At 59.1% G+C, this 24,675-nt stretch overlaps 1 protein-coding gene and 1 long non-coding RNA gene across 7 annotated transcripts in view; one reads left to right on the forward strand and one right to left on the reverse strand.

The window, feature by feature from the left end:
- HIVEP3 (HIVEP zinc finger 3) overlaps positions 1–18,583 on the forward strand; it is a 450,052-nt gene extending 431,469 nt beyond the window's left edge. For 5 of the 6 annotated variants that reach the window (XM_040627446.1, XM_040627444.1, XM_040627443.1 and 2 more), the window contains 4 exons: positions 968–1,143; positions 7,471–7,557; positions 11,894–12,801; positions 13,783–18,583. In XM_040627446.1, coding sequence (XP_040483380.1) covers positions 968–1,143; positions 7,471–7,557; positions 11,894–12,801; positions 13,783–14,577 — 1,966 coding nt within the window. In that variant the 3' untranslated portion in view covers positions 14,578–18,583. The remainder of the gene's footprint in view (positions 1–967; positions 1,144–7,470; positions 7,558–11,893; positions 12,802–13,782) is intronic. The other variant, XM_040627448.1, reaches the window with a different exon arrangement.
- On the reverse strand, positions 8,937–11,871 carry LOC103670842. Its single transcript, XR_570688.2, has 3 exons — positions 11,610–11,871; positions 10,210–10,967; positions 8,937–9,504 (listed from the first exon to the last, which is right to left on the reverse strand). It is a non-coding gene; the product is annotated as an uncharacterized LOC103670842 (long non-coding RNA).
- Positions 18,584–24,675: the final 6,092 nt, after the last annotated feature.

A 24,675-nucleotide genomic window follows, 5' to 3' on the forward strand; every position in this document is an offset into this window, starting at 1 on the left:
CCCCCCCCCCCCCCCCCCCCCCCCCCCCCCCCCGCCGTGGCCCTGCCAGAGCCTCGCCCGCGCCGGTCAGGAGACGAGCACGTCTATAGCGCCAGAGGCCAGCGAGGTGCTTCGATGAGGAGCTTGGATGAGGAGCCTTGTGGGCTTCCTTGTAGATGGAAATAAGAACATTCTGGTTCAGGTCCAAGAGCACTGGTGGCCCCGAGGCCTGGCAGGGGGCTGGCTGCCCCAGGAGCTGCCTAGGAACGCTTTGGGCCCTGAGGCAGTGACCCCGGGGGATCCCTGCGAGCAAGGTGGCTGGAATCCGGTCCCAAGAGCTTCACAGCTCCCCCGGAGATGCGGTCGGGAGAGCGCGCCGGGCTCCTGGTTTCTGACGCTTGGTCCCTCACACCTCCCCGACGCCAGTGTCCAGGTGGCGGCCGAGCAGACTCCTGGGAGGTGGACAGGCCTTGGAGCAGGCAGGTGCAGATCCTAGGTCATGCTTCTCTGGCTGTGGGAGTCGGAGCCTCAGGCTCCTAAGGGCTCGTGCTCGTGGTGTAATCCGTGTGAAATGCCCAGCACAGAATGAGCCCTTGGCAAACGGGAGCCGCTAGAGTGTGGCTGCTCCCTCTGTCACTCGCGTTGTCGCTCTGCTGTCCTTTGCGGGCAGAGGCCGGGGCCAAGGCTGGCTCTGGAGCAGAGGCCCTCCGTGAACCTGTGGCTTCACCTCCCGGCAGGAAGCACAGGGTCTGCTGCCTCCAGAGGGAAGACAGGGGCAGCCGTACCCGGCCGAGGGCAGGGCAGGTGCAAGGGGTCCGCGGCGGATCCCCAGGGCGACGGCACCCCCTGCCCCCACGCGGCTCTCTCTGGTTCGCCCAACATCCGTGAAGGGCTGGAGGCGGCTAGGAAGCGTGTCCATCTTCTGAGGTGGGAACCAGCCTCTTCTCCTCCTTTGTTTTTCCTTTACCATGACGCCTGTTGCTCATAGGTACAAATCAAACGAAGAGTATGTTTATGTGCGAGGCCGCGGCCGAGGGAAATATGTTTGTGAGGAGTGTGGAATTCGCTGCAAGAAGCCCAGCATGCTGAAGAAACACATCCGCACCCACACTGACGTCCGGCCCTATGTGTGCAAGCACTGTCACTTTGCTTTTAAAACCAAAGGTAAGAGACAGTCAGCTGGAGCGCTGCCCCGGCCCACTGCAGGGAGCTCTCCTCTGGAAGCCCTAGCACAGAGCTCAGGGGCCTGGACCGCTCTGCCTGGGGCCTGCCCCCCACCCCAACACTGCCTGGGCTCCCCAGGGGCAGAGCAGCCGGCCGGCTCCAGACTGGGCCGTGGTGCCCGCTGGCTGCCCCAGCCTGTGCTCTTGGATCCCACACGGCTCCTCCACCTGCGTGCTGCCCCCGCCGCCAGGTGGCGCTCTTGCACACGGTTCCTGGTTTGGACGGTCTCTCCTCACCCCGTCCTGCTGCATGTCTCCTTAGCCCTGATCCACTGAGCTGGAGAGCTCCAGCATCCACACTTGTCACCACCACTCTTGCGTTTGGAAATCCATTCCACTCCGAGCCACTTAGCACACTCGCATGGTCACTTCTCATGGCAGAGCCCCTGCCTCCACCTGCCTCACCACTCAGACCATGTTCCTGCCCACCCACCCGGCTCCTCTGCAGCTCTCAGCACCGGCCCACTCGCCCCCCAGCCTGGGCTGGCAGCCCGCACCTGCCGGCCCCAGCCGCGCCCTGCGGCACGCTCCGCACAGGCCCTGGCAGGCATCTGAGAAGGGAAGGAGGGTCCCGCTGCAGCTGCCCGGACCCTCATGTGAACAAGGGGGACCGAGTCCCTGAGACTTGGACCGGGCTGCTCCCTGCGTGCGGCGTGGACTGTTCCCGCAGGCCAGGCAGGGAAGACGTGGCTGCTTGCACATCGCTTCCTGGTAGCTGAGCGGAGGGACAGGGGTGAAGCCGAGGAAGGCCTGGGGCTCTCGACCCCCCTGGTGACTTTAGCCTCTTGTGCTTTGCAGATTCTTGGGTCAGGGTTTGGGCATGAGGGTCCTGCCTCCTCCATTGAGCCAATCTGGGGGCCTCCGTGCCGGCCCCCACTGGAGCCACGTGGCGTTTCCGCGGACAGAACCCTAGGGCAGATTCAGCTTTGCCATGTGTTGACCTTTCTTCTGTTGGGCAAGCTGTTCCCAGCCAGAGAGGTGGGGCCGAGCCCTGTGGAGTTCGCCAGCCTTACCCTCTTCCTCCTCTTCTTGCTGGCCCCCTCCACTCTCTCTCGACTGGGTCCAGGGACAGTTTACCACATCCCCTGGCTCATGGCCCCTCTCTGACCGAGCTCCATCTCTGCTCTCCTGACCCCATCCACCGACCCCTGCCCTCCTCTGTCCTCTAGCCATCCTTCTCAGTGGACCTCAAACTTTCCCACCTAGGTTTTGGGTGCATGGAGGCACCCTCCCTCCCACTTTCTCTCTCTGATCTTCTTCTCTCTCGGCACCTCATGAACGATGTTGCAAAGGGTCCCCAGAGAGGACAGCTAGGCCTGGAGCCTGGCCCCTGCGTCATGGGTGCACCTAGCCCCAGAGCCCTGCCATGTCCAAGGCAGCACGGCCCAGCGTGCCTTGGCCCTGGATGTGGGCTCTGTCCCCACTCTGTCCCCTATAGTCCCACCCACTCCCTCTGGCCTTAGGTGCCCAGTGGAACGTTATGGAAAAAGAGAGGTGGGAATAATTGACTGACAATTTAACAGAGTAAAAAGCCTCTTGTCCAAAATACTTTTAAAGGTGAAGAAAGCAGGTCCCCCCAAACCAAGTGATTGTTAACACTAGAGCTGTAATGAGAACCCAGGACTCCTACCTCAGGCATCACCCCCATCATCTTCTTCTCCGTGAGCAGATCCCCCCTTCTCTGGAAGGAGTGGCAAAATCAGGTGGCCGATCCAGTGGTCTCCAGAGTGGGTCACAACTGCTGCCCCTGTTTCCAGGCTGTGTCCAGGGGCCCACCCTGTTCTTTCAGCGTGAGGAGCCCAGGCTTGCGAGTACGCCCCAGCCCAGGGCCGTCCGGAGCACACCTGTGCCCAGTGCACAGAGAACCATCTCGGGGAGCCTTCCCCCTGCCATGTGAGACCGGAAAAACCCATTTAGCTAAGTTCCCAGCCAGAGCAGTCTCTCTAAGGAGGGGTCCCTGTTAAGTTCACCCTGCCTTTTTGGAGAGAAAAGCCTCGGTCCCTGGCAGGAACATCTCTTTTCCAGAGTTCTTTTCATTGGAGGCCATGCCAAGCCTATCCGCGGTTCCTTCCTGGGTCCCTCTGAGCTGGCACAGAGCCCTGGAGGGGCCAGAGGGCATAACCTGAGCAGAGGGGCTGCAGACACCCCGCATGCCGGGGGCGTGGAGTCCTGGATGTGCAGGCTTGCCCACACTGCTCCGGAGGCCGGGTCCAGGAGGCTGTGTTCTCAACCAGTGATCAGGGAGTGTTCTGAGCTCTCTTCGAATGCTCATAGAGGCTTCCGGAAGACAGCTCCCTCAGAGCCAAAGCAGTAAGCAAATCCGAAATGGTGGCATCTCAAACTCTGTGACTGCAGAGAGGGGCCGGTCGGGGCTGGGCGGCGGCAAGCTGCAGCAGAGGCCACTTGCCCTGGGCTCTCTCCGTACGCGGGAGGGAGGGAAGCAGCAGGACGCTGAGGGTCATGTGTCCTCCTGGAGGGGCGGGCCTTTGGGCATCACTCAGGAACCTAGGGTGCCTCCGCTCAGGCCGCGGCTGCCTTCAGGCTGCCATCCCCTCCCTCCCCGCTCCCCCGTGGGCTCCGGCTGGGCCTGGTGGCCCCCAGGACCCTACCTCGCCACCACCTGGCTGCGCCCAGGCCCGGGGAGCCCTCCCTGTCCGTCTCTGTCTGCCCGTCTGTGTCTCCGTCTCCGTGTTAGACGTTGTACTCGGGCCCCTGGGCGCGAGCCGAGGCGTCTCAGGGAGTCGCGTGGGAAAGGCTGCCAGCATGTCCCCGTGGAGGTCTGGGGGTCCCCTTTCCTCTTCTCAGATGGTTCCCAGACACCAGCGGGGTGGCTGTGCCGCGTACAGGCCCCTGCACCGGTCGCCGCAGGGGACAGCGATGACAGCTGTGGGCAGGCGTCAGTCCGTCAGGCCTGCAGGGGAGCGGAAGGAGGGCAGGGGGTCAAAGCTGAATGAGGCAGAGTCACTGGCTGGTGCCCTCGGCAGAGGTCCCAACCCTCTTCCAGACACTCATCATTTTCCATCCGCTCGCCTTTCCTCCTTCATTCCAGGACTGTGGGGCTTCGGGTGGGGGCTGGCACGACTGTGAGAAGCTGTGAACTCTGCCAGGCAAGCCAAGGCTCTGCCCCTTGACAGAGAAATGGAGTCCGAGCCAAAAAAAGACGCCTGCCACCCTGGGGTACACCTCCCTCCATCCACAGAAGAGGCCCAGGGAGGGAAGGTCAGGGAGGGCACTGGGTAACACTCAGGACTGCTCAGCCAGCCTCGTCTCCTGTCACCCACACCACACGGCCTGTCCCAGCAGAGTCCCCTCAGACCACCCGACTCCTCCCTGCAGCCTCCAGGGGCCACCAGCTCCTTCTCCTGGGAGCCCCTGAGCCCAGACCGGAGTGAAGCCATTGGCCTCCCGTCCTCCACAGCCAGCATGGCTCCTGGCAGAGTCTCTGGCACTCAGGACAGCGTGGTGGTCACCCAGGCGGGGGTGGGTTCCCGGCGCGGGAGGGAAGGGGCTTCCACGAGGCAAGCGTCTGCGCTCTGCCAGGCACGCTCTGCTGCCCTCTCCCTGCACTGGCCCACCAGCTCCTCCCAGCACCCCTGAGAGGTCGGCATGACTTCAGAGTTGCAGCGGTGGGGGCTCCAAAGGTTGAGAAACTTGCCCAAGAGCGCGCAGCTAGCAGGCGGCAGAGCCCAGACTCAGACCCGAGCCGGCAAGCTCCTAGATCAGCCTGGGTCGACTCTGCCAGCGTGGAGCAAGCAAGCCCCCTGGAGCCCGAAACCTGGCTCTCGATGGGGCTCTGTGCTAACAGGGGGCCTGGGCTGGCAGGTTCACTGTGCTGGTCAGCCGGAGCCCTCCCGTGGCATCCCAGCCACCCAGACAGTCAGTAATCGTGTCTAATGGCATCACCAGCCCCGGGGCCCAGAGTTAGAGCAGAAGCGAGAAACCACCCTCCGCCCACCCCGGGCCTGGTGGCGCTTGGATTCCATGCTCTGTGAGGTTCCTTCCAGCATTTGCTTCTGCGATGAGGAGAGCATTGCCCATGCATGGTGATTGCACACCCATGTGTTCTCGGCACCTAACTTGGTGGAAAAGAGACCTAACCCTTCCTGAAGGAACATGTATAGAAAATAATGTCTTAGCCGGAACGAGCAGTGTGCACAGTCCTCTGTGGTCTGGGGCATCAGGGGACAGCGGGCCGGTCCCAGAACCTCAGGGGACCACTGACATCTCTGGCCTGTGGAAGCTGCCCTCCCAGCCCTTCACATCCTACCCAAGCTTTACTCGCTCATGACAGGGCAGAGGCCCCCCAGGTTAGATAGGGATCTTTGGGGACCCTCTGGCCCCAGAATGCCTCTGGAAGTTATGACTCCGCTTTCTCTTTGGCCAGGAGTAAAAGATCTAGTTTTCTGACTGGTTATAGGAGGAAAATCTGAGTGGGGAAGGGTACAGCCACAGACTGGGAATAAAGGGAAGAAAGAGGAAAGAAACAAGTCCTCTTCCATCCCTGCTGTCCTTGACCTGCATACCTCAGGGAATCCCGGGTTAAGGTTCCCATCACCCTCTCAGCAAAACCCTACAAATTCCTTAAAATTCTCAGAATGATTAGGAAGCACCCTCTGGTTCACCCGTGGACTCTGTCCTATTCACCTACCCACCCACCCATCCATCCATCTGTCCTCCCGTCTATCCATTTCTCCAATCTCCTAGTTTGTCTTCCTATCCATGTAACTTTCCATTTATTCTCTCATCCTGTCTGTTCCCCCTGTTCTCACTTCTCTCCTCCCACCAATCCATCCTTCCATCTACCTGCCCAGTCTTTTATCCTCCTGTCTGTCCCTCCTGCACGCAACTCCTCACCCGTGCAGCCCAACTGGCCACTTTCCCATTCACCCTTGCCTCTCTCCTCCTCTCCAGTTCTCCCACTTCCCATCTGTTTATTAGCCCACTTTCCAACTATCCTTCCATCAGGTTTCTCATCTAACCATCTATCCCTGTGTGTCTCTCCATTTGCTTATCTAACCATCCAGTGTCCTGTCCATCTGTCCATATTCTTCCTGTTCTTCCTTCACACCTGTTTTCCTCTTACCCACTTAGCCATCCATCCATCCATCCGTCATCCATCCACCCACCCACAAGTCTCTCTGTGCATCTGTTCAAGTGTCCATTCTTCTCTCTTCCATCTATCTATTCAAACTTGCCAATTAATAAACTCAGAGAGACGGAGCACCTGACTCAGGGTGCTTACAATTATTATATGAACGATCGTGTGCAAATGTAGCGATCTGCAGGGCCACGGTGAGACCATCAGGATTTGGGGGTGTCTGCCGAGCCCAAAGGAGCAGCCTGAGGCATCTGGCCTGCATCCTCCAGGGCAGACTGGGGTGCCCTGCCTCTCCTTCCCAGGATGCCCCTGCCACAGAGGTTTATGGCCTGTGACGCGCTATGCACGCCTAGGGGAGAACTGAGGTATCGCTCCCTGGCCCCCGATCCCACAGAACTGCTACCCTGCTCAACAACCGGGGGGGCTGGACGGACCGCTTAGGGCCGAGTCAGGGATGCAGTGGGCAGAGGCTTTGCCCAGCCCTCCCTGCCTGGGTCTGCACGGCACAGTGGCCCGGGGGCAAACAAAGCCGAGAACATGATTTCTCCAAGGAAGGCAGGGCTTGGGCCCCAGCTTGGTGGCTCACAGGTCCCTGTCCAGCTGACTTCCCTGTACCTTCTGCTCTTTCTCTGTTCTAACAGTGACTTTGCCCTGGTTCCTCTTCCCAAACCTTGCGGGCGGCCCTATGCGTGGCCTCCGTCGGAAGGGCATCCTCAGTACCCATCCAGCACGTCGGTTAACAGGGGCCCTCGGGGCATCCGGGCATCTGAGAAGGCCAAAACTCCTGCTCAGTGAGGGTCACTAGCTCCTGGGCCCAGAGCTGAACCCAAAGCGGGAAAAACCTATTCCACATGAGTTGTCTTTTTAATTTCCTTTTTGTTTGTTTTTTGACCAGCATCTCACTTTCTCATTACACCCTCTGCCGTCTCCCAGCCCCCTCCCCGCCCTCCCCCAGCTCCTGGGTACCGTCCTGAACGTAGCTGTGGGGCTCCTTCCAGCCCGAGCACCTGGGCGCAGGGACATCCGGGCCCCTGCCCAGCCCCTGCAGCCAGCGGGGCCCTGACGGGTCTTCGAAGCCACAGCCTGCCAGCCAGGCACTGCGTCTGTGAGCCCCGGGCCTGCGCTGGCCCCTGCCCTGCAGCCGAGCCTGAGTCCCTTCTTTCTTTCCAGGGAATCTGACTAAGCACATGAAGTCGAAGGCCCACAGCAAAAAGTGCCAAGAGACAGGGGTGCTGGAGGAGCTGGAAGCCGAAGAAGGTAAGGAACCGCCAACTCCCTCCTCCCCCTCGTCGTCCCTCCTCGCTGTCTCCCCCTTCCCCTGCCTGCTCCTCCCCCTGCCCCCCATGCCCTCCCCTTCCTTCTGTCCTCCTCTCCCTGCTGTCTCCTCTCCCTCTTGCAGGCCCTCCCTCCAGTTTTCCCACCCAATGGGAGATAAAGGTTAAAGTCGCGGAGCGATCGCCCCCTCCTCTGCACGCACTCACGGTACAGGCTGCGCTGTCCTAGTGAGTGTGCCTTACCGTCTACCAACGAGGTGGCGGGCCTGACGCCTTGCGGGTGCTCAGTGAACGTGTGTGGAATAAACTAGCACATGAGTAGTGGCAGTCAACGTTGACTGAGCACCCACTACGCGTCAGGCGCGGCGTCAACACGTAAATCCTCACGGTGACGCCGGGAGGTACGTACTCTTATGCACTCCACGCCCGCGCCCCACACCGCCACACCCTGAGCATGAGCCCCACAACCGGGACTTTTAGAACTTGGGAAGCTTTCAAGGGAGCCAAAGCCAGACCTGACAGCCCCTGTCACCTCCCCATCTCATCCCACGTCCCCAGCACCGCACCCTGGCCAAAGTCCTCCATCAGCAAGAGGCACATGAGAGCCTTCTTCCGAAAAAAACCAACAGAGAAGGGGAGTCCAAGGCCCTGGCCAGCCACAGCATCTGGGGAGGAGGCCCGAGGGACTTTGGCAGGTGGACGCGCGGTGTCTCCCCCTGCCCGCCCCAGCAAGGGGGGGGTCAGGGAGGCCAGGGGCATTCCTCCTGTACGCAGCAACCCTTTGACCAGATTCCCTAAAATAGAATCAGGATTTAGAGTGTGACAAAGATGGGTGCGTGTGTGCATGAGTGTGTCTTTGTTTTTCTGATTTCAAGATCTATTTACAGTCTTACAAAAGAGTTAAAGCATGTTTCCTTTTAGATGGAATAAATCACCTTTACTGAACTAAACACAGTGAACTTGGGGCTGTTCCCGCTAAAATGAGAATGTGGGGTTACCAGGCTTATCCAGAATGTACATTAGGCCATTTACACCTGTTGTCTCACTGAGTCCTCATAACTAGCAGTAGAAACTTGTGTGGCCGCATTTCAAGTCGAGGAAAGTTCAGCTCAGGCAGGTAAAGGCAGCCACTCAAGGGCACACGAGAACGCTGGCTGCACACCACCCCAGTGCCTGGTGGGCTGGGTCTGGGGGAGCAGGAGCCTGAGCCCAGAGCCTGCCCTGGCACCACACCGACCACCCATGGAGGGACCCAGGGCCAGTCCCTGCCCCTCTCCCAATCTCGTTTTCCCAATGAGACAAAAAAAGGATAACCGTCCCACCTTGTTTGAGGTAAAATCAGTGCATTTATTCTAGAAATAATTACTGAACATCCGCCCTATCCCAGGTCCTATTCGAGCTGCTGGAGACCCCACAGTGAATAGAACTATGTTTTATTCTGGAAGCTTACATTCTCGAAGGGAGCAGGGCAGTGAACATATGCGGGATAGGACAGGGCCAATGAGTAGGAAGCAAAAATGTGAGTGAGGGGCTGGAAGATGTGGGGAGGGTTCACTCTGGTAGTGAGCAGAGAATGTGAAGGGAAGGGTCAGGAAGCTGGTGGAGGGTGCGGGGAGGGGGTATGGGGAAGGGCTCTCCCCACAGAGGGAACAGAAGGTGCAGAGTCCCTGAGGACCCGAGTGGGGGGAGATGAACTCAGAGAACAGGGCCATGAAGGTCAAGGGATGGACTTGGCAGTGCAGTGGGGTAACATCCCCCAACTTTCAGTGACTCCGTGTGCAGAAGACGGTCAAGAAGGGGTGTGGCTGGAGGCAGTTATCAGGCCGAGCGCACGTTGGCTTGGACTGGGTGGAGGTGGGGAGAAGTGGTAGGGTTCTAGAAATATTCTGCGGGTGGAGCCGACAGGTTTTGCTACCACGACGGGGGACTCCTGGTGGCATGAGCAAAAAGGAGCCAAGAATGAGTCTGAGGTTTATGGCCTCAGAAACTGGAAGGACGGAGTTGCCACTTCCCGTGGTGATGAGGAAGGTTCAGGGAGGAGCCTGTCTGCTGGACACCAAGTGGCACTGGGGAGCACAGCCTAGGAACCACTGCCTCCCTGTGGCCAGGTCCCCGCCGCAGCCCCGCCCCTGACAGTGAGGACGTTGAGCACCAGCGCCACCGTGTGGCCAGACCCCCTCGGTGCCCTCGCAGGCTTCATTCTGCATCTCCTCCTTGGTCCAGGCCTGGAGCTGGCTGGGCTTTGTGGATGGAGCCTTGCCGGTGATCCCAGCAGTGGACTGGCAGCGCCATGAGGGGCACTGGGAACGGGCCACCCGGGCAAGGGCATCCTATACAGCCCTGCAGGAGCCCAGGTGTGAGGGGCCTGAAGAACCCTGTTCTGGGCAGGGGACCCTTGGCTTCCATCATTCCTGCCCTGAGTGCCTAGGGCCGGCCACTCTGGGCCTACGTCCTCATCCATAAAGAGGCTGTTTCGGAGCCTTCCCTGCTGGATATCAGGGGACACCGGTCTTGACTCTCCCACACTAGTAGAACTCCCCCTCTGACCATCAACCTCGAGATGCTTGCAACACTGACCGTCTGCTTGAGGTACTGGGGTGCTTGAGATACTTGCTAGGTTTTATTGGGTACTTACTATGTGTCAGACTCTCACGATCCTCCCAGCAGCTTCATGAGGTGGCTTTTATTGCTTTTACTCCCATTTTACAGATGAGGAAACCGAACATAGAGAGAGAAAGCCAATTATACAACATCAGACAGCAAGGAAGGGTCAAGCTGGGATCCAAACCCAGACCGTTTCCTGCTTCTCAGTGAATAAACATCATTTTTATACTGGCAGTGTAATAATGCAAGCGTTATAAACCTGAGTCCTGACTCAGCCACGACTCCCTGGCTGATCTTGGGGAGGAAGCCCTTGCCCCCTCTGGGCCTGGATTTCCCCATATGTAAATCAGGGGTGAGGCTAGTTAACTGCTGGGTCTGAAATAGGTCCGAGGCAGGGCCTGGGATACTGCAGCTATGTGTTTTGCATACCCCCCCTTCCACATCCCTCCTGCCTTTCCCTCTGCTCCCTGCTGCCAGGAGACCCTGCCCTTGCTCCCTTGGCCTGTCCTTCACAAGCCAACCCCAGTTCCACCCCGTGGTTTTTGACCCACCGTCATCTACTCCATGCGTCGTCCTGCTGCTGCATGCTGAGCACTCAGAAGCATAAACACTAGGCTTTCAAGCCCCAGGGCCGCAGGGCATGGTGGGGTTTGGAAGCCCGGCTACACCCGTGGTCCGAGTCAGCTTGTGTGTCCAGCTCTCTTGGTCGGTGGTGAAACGGGTGCTGGTGTGTCGGAGTGAAGTGGTGGGCCGGGCGATACGCCCGGCAGGACCCAAACCCTCAGGAGCCTGACGGGTGGGCCAGATGTTAGCAGAGCTCTCCCTAGAGTCCTGACTGCTGCCCATTTCACAGATGCCCACACTGGACTGGTGTCATGTTAAAAGTGACCCAGCTGGTTGGGGCTGCCCCACCAGAAGCCAGACCCAGAGGTATTCCAGAGCTCCATTCCCTCCTGGCTGGGAGCAGCAGGAGCTCTGCAAGGGCAATAGGTCCTCAAGAGCAGGGGGGAGTCTGCTCCGCAGTCTGAGGCCAGATTAGCCCAGAGGCCAGGACCTGCCACCTGCCCGATGGTGCTAGGCCATGGTGGCAGATGTGTGTTTAGGCGGACTACGGCCGATGCTGCTGGGCCGGCCAGCCTTTCTGCTGTGTCCAGAAGAGATCTCTTCATGAACATGTTGAGTGGCCATAATTATTTCAGCCACTTCTCTGTGCCAGGTGTGTGTTCACTCCTCCCGGCCAACCCCGTGAGGGAGGTAAGACTGTCTCATCCGTTTGACAACACAGCAAGGTGACTTCCCTGGCTCAGGGGGGAGCCAGCACGGAAATCCTAGTGAAGAGACAAACTAAAAACAAGGCTTGTCTCATTTGCTATGGTTCAGTCCCAGCCCTAGGACTTATCTTACTTGAGCAAGGTACTTAATCTTGCTTACCTTGGTTCCCTCCTCTGTAACATGAAGATAAGAACAGTGCCGACCTCACGAGATCATTTGAGGACTAGACGAAGGTCTTAGAAGGAACCTGGCACAGGGTAGATACAAGGTAACTGTTGTTCACTGAGATTCTTTACAAAGTGTTCCCATACCTGTCGTGGCCCCATCCTCTCCACAAGCTCAGGCCGCAGCTACCAGGCCTGGTTTGCAAACAAGGACATGGGCACAGAGGGTGGCGCGTGGGGCCGGCTGTGACCCCGGGCTCTCCTGTGTCCACCCCTCAGGAACCAGTGATGACCCGTTCCAGGACTCAGAAGGGCGAGAGGGCTCAGAGGCCGTGGCGGAGCACCAGTTTTCAGACCTGGAGGACTTGGACTCGGACTCGGACCTGGACGAAGACGAGGATGAGGACGAAGAGGAGAGCCAGGACGAGCCATCGGGCCCGGCCTCAGAGGCACCCCTGCCTGGCCCACCGGCCCCGCTGCCGGCAGACTCCTCCCCCGGTCCCGGCCCTCAGCCCCCAGACGCCTCCTCCGGCAGCCAGGCCACGCGGGGCAGCTCGGAAGCCGAGCACTTGGCAGCCGGCATTTGCTCCACGTCCAGCCAAAGCGCCCTGTGCCTCCCCCGGCTGGGACCAGCCCCTTCGGGCCCTGTGGAGAAGGACACAGGCTCAGCCCTGAGCTCCAAGGCTGTGTCCCCAAGAAGGCTATGGTCCCCAAGCAAAGAAGCAGGCAGCCGCCCACCACTGACCCACAAACACTCACTAACCAAAAGCGACTCGTCTCCCCAGCGACACTCACCGGCCCGAGAGCCACAGGCCTCCGCCCCCAGCCCGCCTGGCCCCCAGACGGGCCCTCTCCCTTGTGGGTCTCCAAGACTCGAGCTGTCTCCTCTCACCTCCCGCCCCCTGGGAAGGGAACTGCCCTCTAGAGCGCATCCGCCCCCCGAATACGAGGGGGCCCCAGACGCGGGCCCCCCGAGACACTCACCCACCAGGAGACGGTCCCCGGGCCAGGCCGAGTCACCGCCACAGTCAGCGCTGCCAGGGAAATGGGCCTCGGCCGGGCCGGGCAGCCCCTCAGCGGGCGAACGCGGCCCAGGCTCGGGGCTGGCCCCGCGGGCTCTCCACCCGCCCGCACCTCTACCTCACAAGCTTCTCGGCAGAAGCCCCGAGACCTGCGCCTGCACGTGGGTGAGTTCCTGCCCCTGAGCAGCTGGGCTGCTCGTCTCTGGTGGGGGGGGGAGGGCACAGAGCACTCTTCCCTGAGGCAGCCGCCCCGCAGCTACACAGCCCTGCCAGCTCCGTGATCGCTCATAACCTAGCAGATGTTTGGGGGGGCCCCTCCTGGGGGGGATCCTGAAGCCAGCAGAGGCAGCAGAGCGTGGTGGCATTCCCTTCCCCCGCCCCGACCCCACACCTCCAACAGCCCCGTCACCAGCAGCCTCAGAGACGCCACAGCCAGCGCCACAACCGTCATCACTGTCCCTGTCCCTGCCCCAACGCCATCTCCGCCATCACTACACGAACAAGCCCTGGCCACCGCCGGGTCAGCTCCATCAGTGTTGCCACGTTGGCAACCCAGAAGCATCCTGTCACCGCCACCATGATGCAACACCATCACTGTCAGCTTCCCTCTACTTCCCAGTGCCTCTTCTGTCGCCATATTGTCATGACCCCACACCACCAGTCACTACCAGCAGCATGGACACCACCACTCAGGGGCTCAAGCTCCTGGAGGGGCACAGGCTGGGACTCTTCCCTTGGTTTTTAATTCTGGAGTCACGTTACAATTCCTGACGGTGGGAGAAGGTAAAGAACCTAGAGTGGGAGCTCACAACCAAGGGTCGAGTTGGGTCAAGACCGCTCTAGGAACAGGAAAGGCACAGAACCAGGATTGAGGGCCAGGCGCAGGGCAGTCAGGCGCACTGGCCAGAGGCATGAGGACCGTGGGGTCACTGCAGGGCTGGGGACAGCCCCCCCCCCCCGAGTGCACTAGCCCGGGGCAGCACCGCGGGCAGGGAGTCAGAGCTCCGCTCCCTCCCTGGCCCATCCAGGACTCCTGTGTGCCCTCAGCCGAGCCCCCCTCCCTGCTGCCCCTCATCTTTAGGCCTTGGGGTCTCCATGTGCCAGCACGTAGCCCTTGCCTTACCCTGTCTTATTTTCTGACCCCAGCAGAAGGCCGCGTCCTGGAGTCCCTCCGGCTCACCTGGCCCTGCTCACCCTCCCTCCTCCCGACCCTTCTCGGCCCCCCACGACTTCCACGGCCACACCCCAGCCCGGACAGAGAACATCTTCAGCCACCTCCCTCTGCACTCCCAGCACTTGGCCCGCGCCCCGTGCCCCCTGATTCCCATCGGTGGGATCCAGATGGTGCAGGCCCGGCCTGGGGCCCACCCCCCCCTGCTGCCGGGGCCCACCACCGCCTGGGTCAGTGGCTTCTCGGGAGGTGGCAGTGACCTGACGGGGGCCCGGGAGGCCCAGGAGCGAGGCCGCTGGAGTCCCACGGAGAGCTCGTCAGCCTCCGTGTCACCTGTGGCTAAGGTATCCAAATTCACACTCTCCTCGGAGCTAGAAGGCAGGAACCACCCCAAGGAGAGGGAGAGGACGAGTGGGGGCCTGGGCAGGCCTCCTGACTGGGAGCCCCGAGGGGCCGAGGGGCCCGCCCACAGTCCCCGCATCCCGCCTGAGGCCTCGCCCCGGCCACCCCCGGGCCGCAGGCCAGAGTCCCGGAGCCCCCGCTTGGAGTCACCACGCACGTTGGCCAACCCCGTGGCCTCCGCCGCCTCGCCCCTGGACCGCAGCAGTTCCGTAGGCTGCCTGGCAGAGGCCTCCGCTCGCTTCCCGGCCCGGAGGAGGAACCTCTCTGGGGAACCCAGGACCCGTCAGGGCTCCCCTGAGCCCTCAGGAAGTGGGGGGCCTGGGGCACTTCCACACCAGCCCAAGGACAGAGGCCCCCCAAGCACTTAGCCTCTCTCCGACTGCTTCAGCATCTGGCTTCCGGTGTTCAGCAACAGACGTTTCCAGCCAGCTTCCTCGAATCAGCTCGCTCTCATGGGCTCCCTCTCCCATCTGTCCATCTGTCCAAGCAGCTTCTGCGCAGCCCCCAACTGTTCTGTCTTCCCACGTATGCAGTTATCTGTGCCTTCTTCTATACCTTTTGTTGCTTGAAAAGAAACAAAACAAAACACACGCACACATAAAAAAAAAAAAAAAAAAACCACCCATGAGGAGTTTGAGGCTGTGAATATTTTGTGCTTTTTTGAGAAAGGGTGTAGGTGGGGCCTCAGCCTGGGCCCCTGCGGTCTGCAGCCATCCCCCAAGGCTGGCAAGAGGTAGCCATTTGCTGAGGGGAAGGGGGATGCACTGAAGGAGGAAAAAAAAGAGAGAGCGAGAAACTTTTTAAAAATACATAATTAAATGTAAAAGCGAGCACTCCTGTGTACAGACGTTTACGGCTCCTGTGTATTTTGCCACTTCACTCCACCCCAGCTAGTGGCCACCCTCACTGCCAGCAGAAGGGCCAGCAGCCCAAGGCAGAGGGACACAGGCAGGGGGACCCCACTCAGCCTCCACAGGCAGGCCCAGAAAACCCCAGCCTTCTTTTTCTGAAGGACAAGAAAATGTTACCTTCCCTAGGATTTCAACACAAGTAGTAGGAGCAGACAGTAGCTAGGAGCTTGCTGGTTCCCCCAGGGCTCCCTGATACCCAGGTGGCCTGAGTTGTGGACCCATCCTGGCATCCTGACAAATTTCCCCAGCGCCCCACCCTCCAACCCCTCCCCTATCCTCCACCCCTAGCCCCTAAGCTGTGAATGGAGCCCTGATTGTTCATCTCCTGGTTCCCGAGCACCGAACTGAGGCCTTGCTTCAGGGCCCCAGCTACAGGCTGCCTCCCTTGTTCTAGAAACTACCAGAAGGCTGACGTGACAGGGCCCCTAGGGGTCAAGATCCAAGGTGCATTGCCTTGCCATTCCTGAGGCTGGAGCTTGGGTTTCGTTGCATATTTGGTCCCGAGGGTTCAAAGAGCCCTATTTCTTCCATGGCTGGGCTTTTCCAGTGCTTAGCACTGGACGTTCATAGGGACCTATTTCAGGACCTCTTTTCAGCAGGACTGGATTACCCCCTCCCACCATCCCCACTCCACACACTGTCAGGCCTCCACTACCCCAGGAAGTACCCAAATCCATGACTGGTGGGAACTGCCCAGGCCTGTTTGTTGGCTTAACTCTCTTTTAAAAATCTCTCTCTCTCTCTCTCTCTCTCTCTCTCTCTCTCTCTCACACACACACACACACACACACACACACACACACACAGAAGATGGTGTTTGGTACTTCTCCGAGCTTCCTCAGATTCTCTTGACCTACAAGAATTGTCCTAAGTCAACCAAATTCTTCTCCAAAGCAATCAGTACTAGCCAGTGTCTCCTCCCTGTATTTCCTGGGACAAAAACCTGCTTTGTAAGAAAAATAATGTGACCAGAAATTAAAATCCCAAGTTGAAATATAGAACTCATGTTTACCCTGCCCCGGGAGAGGCAGGTTTTCTGCCAACCTTCCAGAATTTCTTTTCTTCTGTTTCTACAAAGGGGGAGAACGCACAGGGACCGCTGTCCTTGGCCCACCTGGGCTAGGTGCTGAAGCCTCTTTGCAGAGCAGGGAATGCCCTGACCTGTCCTCAGTCCTCAGCCAGGCCACTGAATCCTGTGCCCGGGGCCTCCTGAGCTGTTGAAGTTGTATAGACAGGACACTGGTTGCGGCCATAATCCCTCCTCTGCCAGTTCAGGGCCTTTCCTTGCCTGGCCTCTGCTGAGGAGACAGGCCAGCCCCAGGTTCTGCTAAGACACAAACCGGACAATAAGGAAGGGCTTCCCTGGGGGTAAGGTTAGCCGGCAGTTCTCAGCTCCCTGGCCCAGAGTCCAGGGCTCCCGCCCACCCTGGGAGAAGGCCAGCAAGCCCAACCTTGACTATATTGGCACTGTTTTGGCCTCACAGGAAGTGGGAAGGTGCCTGGTCCCAGTTACAGCCCAGGCTTCCCTTACCCTCACCTCTCACCCCTAGCAGTGGACACTTCTAGCCCCGGGGCCCGGGAGCTGGATAAAGGGCATCGCTTCAGCCCAGGTTTGAAACCTTCCTGGGCAAGATCTTCCAGCCCAGACCTACAAAGTAGCAGACGGGGGTTTCTGATAGCTGCGCCAAGCCCCTGACCTTGGGCGTGGCCAGGCCTCTCCCCCCAGCCATGGACCTCCGCTCTACTGGGCGTCATTCCCCTGTTCTTAGACCGCTGACTGAGATTTCCTTCCTGGGAGACCCAGTCATGGACAGTGTGGCCAGCAGGGGAGGGGCCTCACAGCCACTGAGGCCCACGGGCCCAGGCACAAGGGACAAGAACCAGGAGTCACCGGAGATCCATTTCTCAATGACAGGGACACAATGCACAAAGAGAATCTGGCCGAAGGGCTGCTGCCCCACTCCGATCTCCAGAGGGATAGAATCAGTGCCACCAGCCTGGGACAGATGTCTCTGGGCACAGTGCTAACCCCTCCTGCCAGACTCTACCCCTGCTCCCCTGAGCACAGAGGCCCCAGCACACAGACACCTCCATAATTTGGAAAAGGACTCTCACTCCATGCCCTTCCCGGGGCCCCCTGTCCCACTCTCAACCACTCCCACATTTGTAGTTTGTATGTGACACTCCTGTCCCTGTTAAGGGAAACAGTACCCAGAGCAGTGCTGATTTGTTGCCACAGACACCTGTTTGGCTTGGTCGAAATGTGTGGGCTAGCCATTCCTCGGTCCAGGCTCGCTCTGGTCCTTGGCTGTTGACAGTGTGGCTGGAACCAAATGGCAGAGGTCTCAGAGCCAGCCCTCGCCATCTGTTGGGGATTCCAAGACACTCAGCCCCCAGGCCTACCCTCCAGGATGCCCTCCACCTGCAGCAAGCTCAGGGCCATTCTGTGTACTAACCCCATTCCTCTCCAGGGCACCAGTCCACAGGGCCCACCCCCCGGCCCCTCACCCATGGCTTACACTCTGGCCCAACCACAGAGACCTGCCAGGACGCTGACAGCAGCAAACTGCCCATTCTCCCTTTTCCATCACCTCCAACTTCCAGACCCAGAAAGCCCTCTGCCTCCCTCTGTGGGAAAACGTCTGAAAGAATTAGCTTCCAGATCCCGGGAGCCCCATTCCATTCTCACCCTGCACTTCTGAACAGGAACCAGCGATACATCTGAGCTGACCTGCTCTCCAGCCCTTTCTCCAGAAAAAATCCTCCTTAAAGCAAAAGTCCTGCCTCCGAGACAGATCTGCAGCAGTGAGCAGGGGGAGAAAGTTCCCGAAGGCCTGTCCCGCAGATTCTGCTTCCGTGTTGTGGCTCCAGTCTGCTTTCCATTAGAAAACCGCTTCAGCACTTACGATCACTTTACTAAACCTAGTGTTTAAAAAAAGAAGAAGAGAAAAAGAAACAAAAAAGAAACGTGTAGGCAAATGTAAGATATATGCTCCCTGTAAGATAAATATTTGCCTTTTTTTTCTAAAAGGTGTATGTATTCCGTATGTGAAATTGTCTGTAGAGAGTTTCTATGTTCTTAAATGGCAATACATTCCAAAACCGTCCTGTAGATATGTACAGCAGCCGTACCGGGATGGGGTGGTTTTGCCTGTAATTGTATTTGAACCCCAGTTTCTACACTTGCATCTTGCAATGTTGGTATGGTATATATCAGTGCAAAAGAAAAAAAACTCAACAGAAAATCCATGCAGGTCTAAAGCACAGTCTGATGCACAAAAGGAAGAAACTGCTCAGTATTGATGTGCGACCTTTGTTGTAAATTACACCTGTACTGTGAATGAGAGGTTTTTACAAGTATAATAATTGCCTTTATTACAGCTCCGGCTGAGCGTTCAGCCTGAGGATATTTTTAAAAAAAACACACACACAGCACGTTGGAATAAATTTGAAAATCCCAACATAGCCCTGCTCCCCTGGCTCATGGTTTTTCTTGAGGTCAGTAGAATGTCAGAGTGGGAGGGACGCGTGGTGTCTCGAGGGCTACAGAGCAATCAGGCCCAGAGGAGGCAGGCGAGTAGGCCCCAGGCACACAGCCAGGGCCTCACATGGCCCCTCGTTTCCAGGCCTGGCGAGGAGCACCGGACATAGCACCACTGTGGTCTGGGATCCGTGTTTCCTGGGGCTGCCGTGGCTAAAAACAACAGAAATCTACTCTCTCACAGTTCTGGAGACCGGAAGTCCGAAGTCTTGGTGTCGGCAGGGTGGGTTCCTTCTGGAGGCTCTGAAGGAGGGTCCGATCCACACCTCCCCCAGCTTCTGTGGCCGCCAGCGAGCCTTGGTGGGCCTCGGTGTGTAGCCCTGACACCGGACCTCCGATTCCGCCTCCCTCCCGCTTTCTCCGTAGGTTCCCTCCCCCACCTTCTCTTCTAAAGACACTGGTCATGGGATTTGGGGCCTCCCCTAATCCAAGATGATCTCATCTCTGGATCCTTAACTGAATACATCTGCAAATACCCTTTTTCCAAATTAAGGTCACACTCAGGTTCTGGGGACTGGGGCATGGGCTTCACTTTGGAAGGCCGTCATCCAACTCACTACAGAGTAAGACCTGCAGTCAGATCATGACACAGCCACTGACTCCTGTGTGACCTTGGGCCAATTACACAACCTCTCTGGGCCTCCATTGCCCAACTATAACATGGAGAGTGGGTGTGGGATTCAATGAGATGGTGTATACAGGGTGGCTAATGAAGCCTTGAACAGAGTAAGCTTTCAAAAATCTTCTCTGAGCAGGCCTGGCACGGGTGGGGGGGGGGCTGCGGATACCGGGGAGAAAAGGCAAGCATGGATCCCCACCTTTCGCATTCCGCAATGATTTGCTGAGCGCCAGTGAGGGGCCGATGGTTGGATACAACAGTAGGCAAAACAGTCCCGCTCTCGAAGAGCTTACATTCTGACACGTCATTGCGTGTACATTCCCTCCTAATGACATCATTAATGACCTAATCTCAGTGGCCATAACTGCCGTGGCAGGAGAGAGCAAAAGCTCTCGTCCAGACTGGGTCTGAATCGTCCTAGAGACCTTTCTTTGAAAATGCCTAAGGGTCAGAGGAGGAGGGGAAGCCATAGGAAGTTCAGCCTGGGAACTAAGAAACTCTGTTCCGGCCACGAGGGGATTGCTGGGACTTTGGGAGAGTCTGGCCTAGCACGGTGCCCGGTGCATAGCGGCCCTTCACGGGTACCGCCGGGCGTCGAACAGAGGGCGGGAAGCGGGGACAGCAGATCTGGACGCCTTCCCAGGGGAGAGTGGGGCAGTAGTTGGAGGGGGCATATGGGGCCCAGGGAAGAAAGACTTGCGGTGCTGTGGGGCGTGGGGGGCGGGGGGAAGCTGATGGGAAGGAGTTGGTGACAATCACGCTCACACAGTCACACCCTCCATGGTGACCCACGGGAAAGGGTGCAGGGGAAGTCAGCCTGTCTGCTGGGTGAGAGGAAGTTGAGGGCATCCCTGCGGAGGGATTTCTCTGTGAAACAGAGTGGGGCCACCTGAAGATTGCCGACTTGCGGGAACAAGGCACTGAGCCCCGGCTGCTCCGGGCGTGGTTTCTCCCGCTGCGCTCCCCAGCCACGGTGCGGGCGGCCAGGTCGGTGCATCGGGAGCAGGGTTCTGTCCAGCCGGGGGACAGAGGGACAGGGAGGTGCAGGAGGTGAGACTATCGGCAAACGAAGAGGTGAGTTATGCCAACCAAATTCACGGGCCGGGAAGCAAACGGGTGACTGATACAGAGAGAGGCCAGTGGTCAAGTGACAGGGGATTAGGAAATGCAGAAAGGCTGTGAGCTGTCTTCGCTCACGATTTCAGAGGCGAGCCAGGTGTGGCAGAGAATGGCTGGCCTCTGGCGTGGCTGCTGGGGTGCAGGGAGCGAGGAGGCCGCTGCAGAGCGACAGGCCACGGGATGAGTGGCCGGGGCGTGGAGGTCACCTCTGGTGCCTGCAGGGCTTGGGGGGAGACTGGGGTTCTGAGCCAGGGAGCAAGGAGCAGTCAGGAGAGGGGCTGCCTGCCGCAGAGACAAGCACCCCTGAAGCTCAGGGGCTGACTCAGCAGAAGCTTGTTTATCCCCCAGGCCACACTTCCGATGTGGGTCAGCAGGGCAGCTCTACGGATCCCAGTCGCTTAGAGAGCCAGACTGATGGAGGCTGACTCTCCAGGCTCGCATGACCTCAGAGGCACATGGAAAGAGCGCTGTGCTCCCTTGCACGGACGACTGCTTCCAGCTGGAAGCAAACCTCCCTCCACTCACTGAATTTCAGTGGCCAATGCAAGTCACGTGGGTGGGCCTAAAGGAAGAGACCAAGAGTACCTAGAAGCAGCCCTCATGATAATCACACAAAGCTAGGGCTGCCCAAAATCAGTAGTGCCCAGGACATGAGCAGATGTCAGCGGTGGCGGGGGGCAGGGCGGGGCCTGATGACGTCAGCCTCAAAGGGCTGGATTTTTCCAGGCAATGGAAACACAAAGGTCTGGAAGGGGCCCCGGAGAGGGAATATGGCCTCTGGCATTAGAATCATGAGGTGTGCAAGGATGACGAGCCACCAGCAGAGCGGTCGCCTGAGAGTAAGTCCTTGGGGACCCTGGGTCTCAGCCCAGCCTAGTGGGGAAAGTCCCACCCAGCCCCCCAGAAAGAAGAGCATTCGTGTACACCACACGCTGTGCCTAGCGTTTTACAAACCTGATTTGCAGTCCTTACACAACCAGGCAGATGCGAGTGTCGGCCCCCATCGTCAGGGGAGAGAGCACCGCCACCAGCCGCAAGCGCGTAGCTAATCAGAGGCAGCGTGAGGGCTGACCTGACGCGGGGCCACGTCCTCATGGAAGCCCCTGTCCCTTCCTTCTCTCGGACCTGAACTCTGGCCCGAGGGGAGCCCTGGCTCTCAGACAGCTCATCTCTGCCCAGGAAGCAGTGGGACAAGGCCGGCCCAGGCTGGGGCTTCTTCCCAGCAGCTGCCCGATTTCTCAGCAGTGCCATCTGGTAGCCACGTGGCTTCCCCGGGACGTGGCTTCCCCGGGACGGAGGCTGCAGGCCCAAGGATCAACCGGCAGGTGCCAAGGTTTGGCTTCCCATACTCGAGAGCATGAAAACTGCGTGTGAATTCTCTGCAGGAGTACTTGCCACCTGCCCTCGCCCACCTGCCACAGGGCCCAAGGCCTCCCAGTCATTCACACTGCCACCAGGCCTCCCACAGCTGCTCCCTAGAGGTCATGAAGCACTTTCCCTTTTAAAGTAAGGCAGGATGGGCACACGCCCCCATTTTTCACATGAAGGGTTGAGCCCCAAATCGCACCCTAGCAAATGGCGGGGCCACTGTCCTAGTAAGACCTGACCCGGAGCCTCAGGAGGGCTTAGGCTGCCGTCTGCGGCCACGGAGCCTTCAGCCATGTTTGCCTGGCTCCCCATCCAGGATTAGGCTAGTCCTGCCCTCACCCCAAGGCCTGGACCCTTTCTGGGCTCGGGACCTGGAGACTCCTGGGGCCAGACCACTGCAGGAAGGACAGCTTCAGAAGGCAGGCCAGCCTGAGATGGGCATGAGTGGAGAGACATGGGAAGAAGAAAGGGTCAGGGGAGGCCAGAGGGAGCTGAGAAAGAACAGACTGGGGCTGACTGCAGGCCTGTTTATAGAGGAGGAAGACTGGGGCTCAGACAGATGCCGCTGTCTCCCAAGATCACAGTGGTCAGGGGCAAAGCTGGGATTTATAACCAGACCCTTACATTTAGGGAGTGGTTGGCTTCCTATGGAAAGAGAATCTGCCTCTTTGCTGCTGAGCAGCCCTTGAGCCTGGATTGGGTTTGGGGGACCCTAGCATACATTTCCCTGGTCCCATCAAAGCCTCAGCGTTAGGGAGACCCGGCTGCCAACTGCCCCCTTTTAGAGATGAGAAAACGGATGTCCAGAGCTGAAAAGGGCTTGGCCCAAGGCCAGGGCTAGGATTCCTGAACCCTCAGCACAGCCACCTGCACACCCTGCCCACCCCTCCTCTACCCCAGGCCCAAGTTCACCTGCCTGGCTCTCCTGCCCAGCTCTGCCTTTTTAGGAAAGGAAAAGAGCAGCCCTGGTGGCAGGCAGGCTAGTGGGCGGGCGGCCATGCTAATCCACCAGGTCCCGGAGGCTCCGGTTACCGTGGTTTGGGGCCCCGCAGCCCCGGCGGGGAGTGCCAGCCCAGCCAATGGGTGCTGCCAGCTGAGCTGCCCTACCAGAGCCATACAAGGCCTTGCTGTGGCCCAGTCTCAAGCCGGCACAGGGCAGCCCCGGCACCGGCACCCGCCCCGCCCGTGAGCCTGCCAGCCCAGCACGTCCTCGGACTCTGCCTAATCCAGCCCGGGAGTAGGCAGGGCGGTGGTGCACGTGCACCAGGCCCAGGGCTCCGCAGGGTCAGGAAGGTGGCAGCACCAGGGCAGAGGCCAGAACTGGGGCACGGGCCTAGCTATCAGGAGGGATCCTAGCTGGGGTCAGGAGGACGGAGCCCCCGCCTGGTCCAGGCTGAGCCATTTCTCGACAAGGTGCCCTTCTGTTCCCATCACCGCTTTGGCCTGACTGGCCACCTGTCCTGCCCTCTCTGGGAAAGGTCTCCGCAAAGCTTGTATCCGGTTCTTTCTGCGGTCTTCCCAGGGTCCAAGCCCTAACTTACCTGATCCATCCTGAGTGTAAGCTATACGTGCCTCTCAGAATTGGGGGTGTCCACGAGTGTGTGCACGTTGTGAGAGTCATACACGTACGTGTCCCCTTGTGGACCTTGCGTGGCTCCTGGTCACTGCTGTGGGTCTGGGCCTAGGATGCTGGAAGCAGTAGGGACAGGCAGCCCGTCCCCAGCAAGCTCACCCCATCTGTCCGCTCATAGTGCCTTCAACTCAATGCTCACAAGAGCCCTGGGAAATAGGAAGGTTTGGCCCCATTTGACAAGCAAGGAAACCGAGTCACAGAGAGGTTACTTGCCCAAGGTCAGGGTGCCAGGACTCAACCGCAGAGCAGTCTGACTCTAGACACCATACATGCAGACTGTCCTCTGGGGATTTCAGATCTTGGAGGGACAGGGGCTGCCACTTAGACCAAAGTGCATACGGAGAAAGGAAAACGACCGTCCAAGATAAGAGGATCCTTTGCTCTTGTGTGGGGCAGGGCTTCCCAGACCCCTGAGGCCACCATTACCCAGGCCATGGCCATGGCTGCCCTCGGGTTCAGAGGCCTGCGTGGAGCTTCCCTGACAGTTAGATTCACGGAAGCCACGGGGTTTGAGCACCCTTGTGTGTCCTACGTGGACCGAGCTGAGCTTGGAGCCAAGACTGCGGTACTCTCCAGGGCCACCCGGCAGGTGAGGGAAACGTGCCGGCATGGGGGGTGTTGGGCCAGGCTGGCATTGGGCTCTGTTTGCTCACCCAAGAAAGGAGGAGATAAATATAGACACGGGATTACTCAGACACGGCCTGGGAAAACCGGCTCCACACCTTGACTTCAGCCCTGGACCAGTCTCACCTTTACCTGCCTGCCCACTCTGTGCCCGCTGCCAGGCCTGCCCCGCCTCCTCTCAGGACTCCCCACCTGGAAACTCTGGGACAGCCCTTCCTACCTGCTTTCTGGGGGCGGGACAGAAACCGAGGCCCAGAGAGAGCAGGGCGCTTGCCTCGAGTCCTCCAGCAGGTTAGGAGCGGACAAAACTAGGGCCGCACCTGGTATTAGAGGGCATGTTTTCAGGCCCAGGCACTACATCAGTCTGGACTCAGTTTCCCCATCTGTGCGACGGAGGCCTGGCAAACCCCGCCCTCCATTGCCTTGGGCCTGCTGCACGTAGGATGGAGCGGGGGACCACCCGGCAGAAAGGGGATGAGGCTGGGGTCTCACGTGCCAGGAGACTCTGACCTGAGCACGATCTGTATACCGCGGGCGCTCGGACTCTGGAGCCAGACTTCATGGGCTCAAATCCCGGCTGTCCACTTGTCAGCTGTAGGACTTGGGGCAAGTTATTTAACGTGTTTGTGCCTCAGTTTCCTCATCTCTAAA

The sequence above is a fragment of the Ursus maritimus genome, unplaced genomic scaffold, assembly GCF_017311325.1.
Source record: "Ursus maritimus isolate PB19 unplaced genomic scaffold, ASM1731132v1 scaffold_12, whole genome shotgun sequence".
NCBI lineage: Eukaryota > Metazoa > Chordata > Mammalia > Carnivora > Ursidae > Ursus > Ursus maritimus.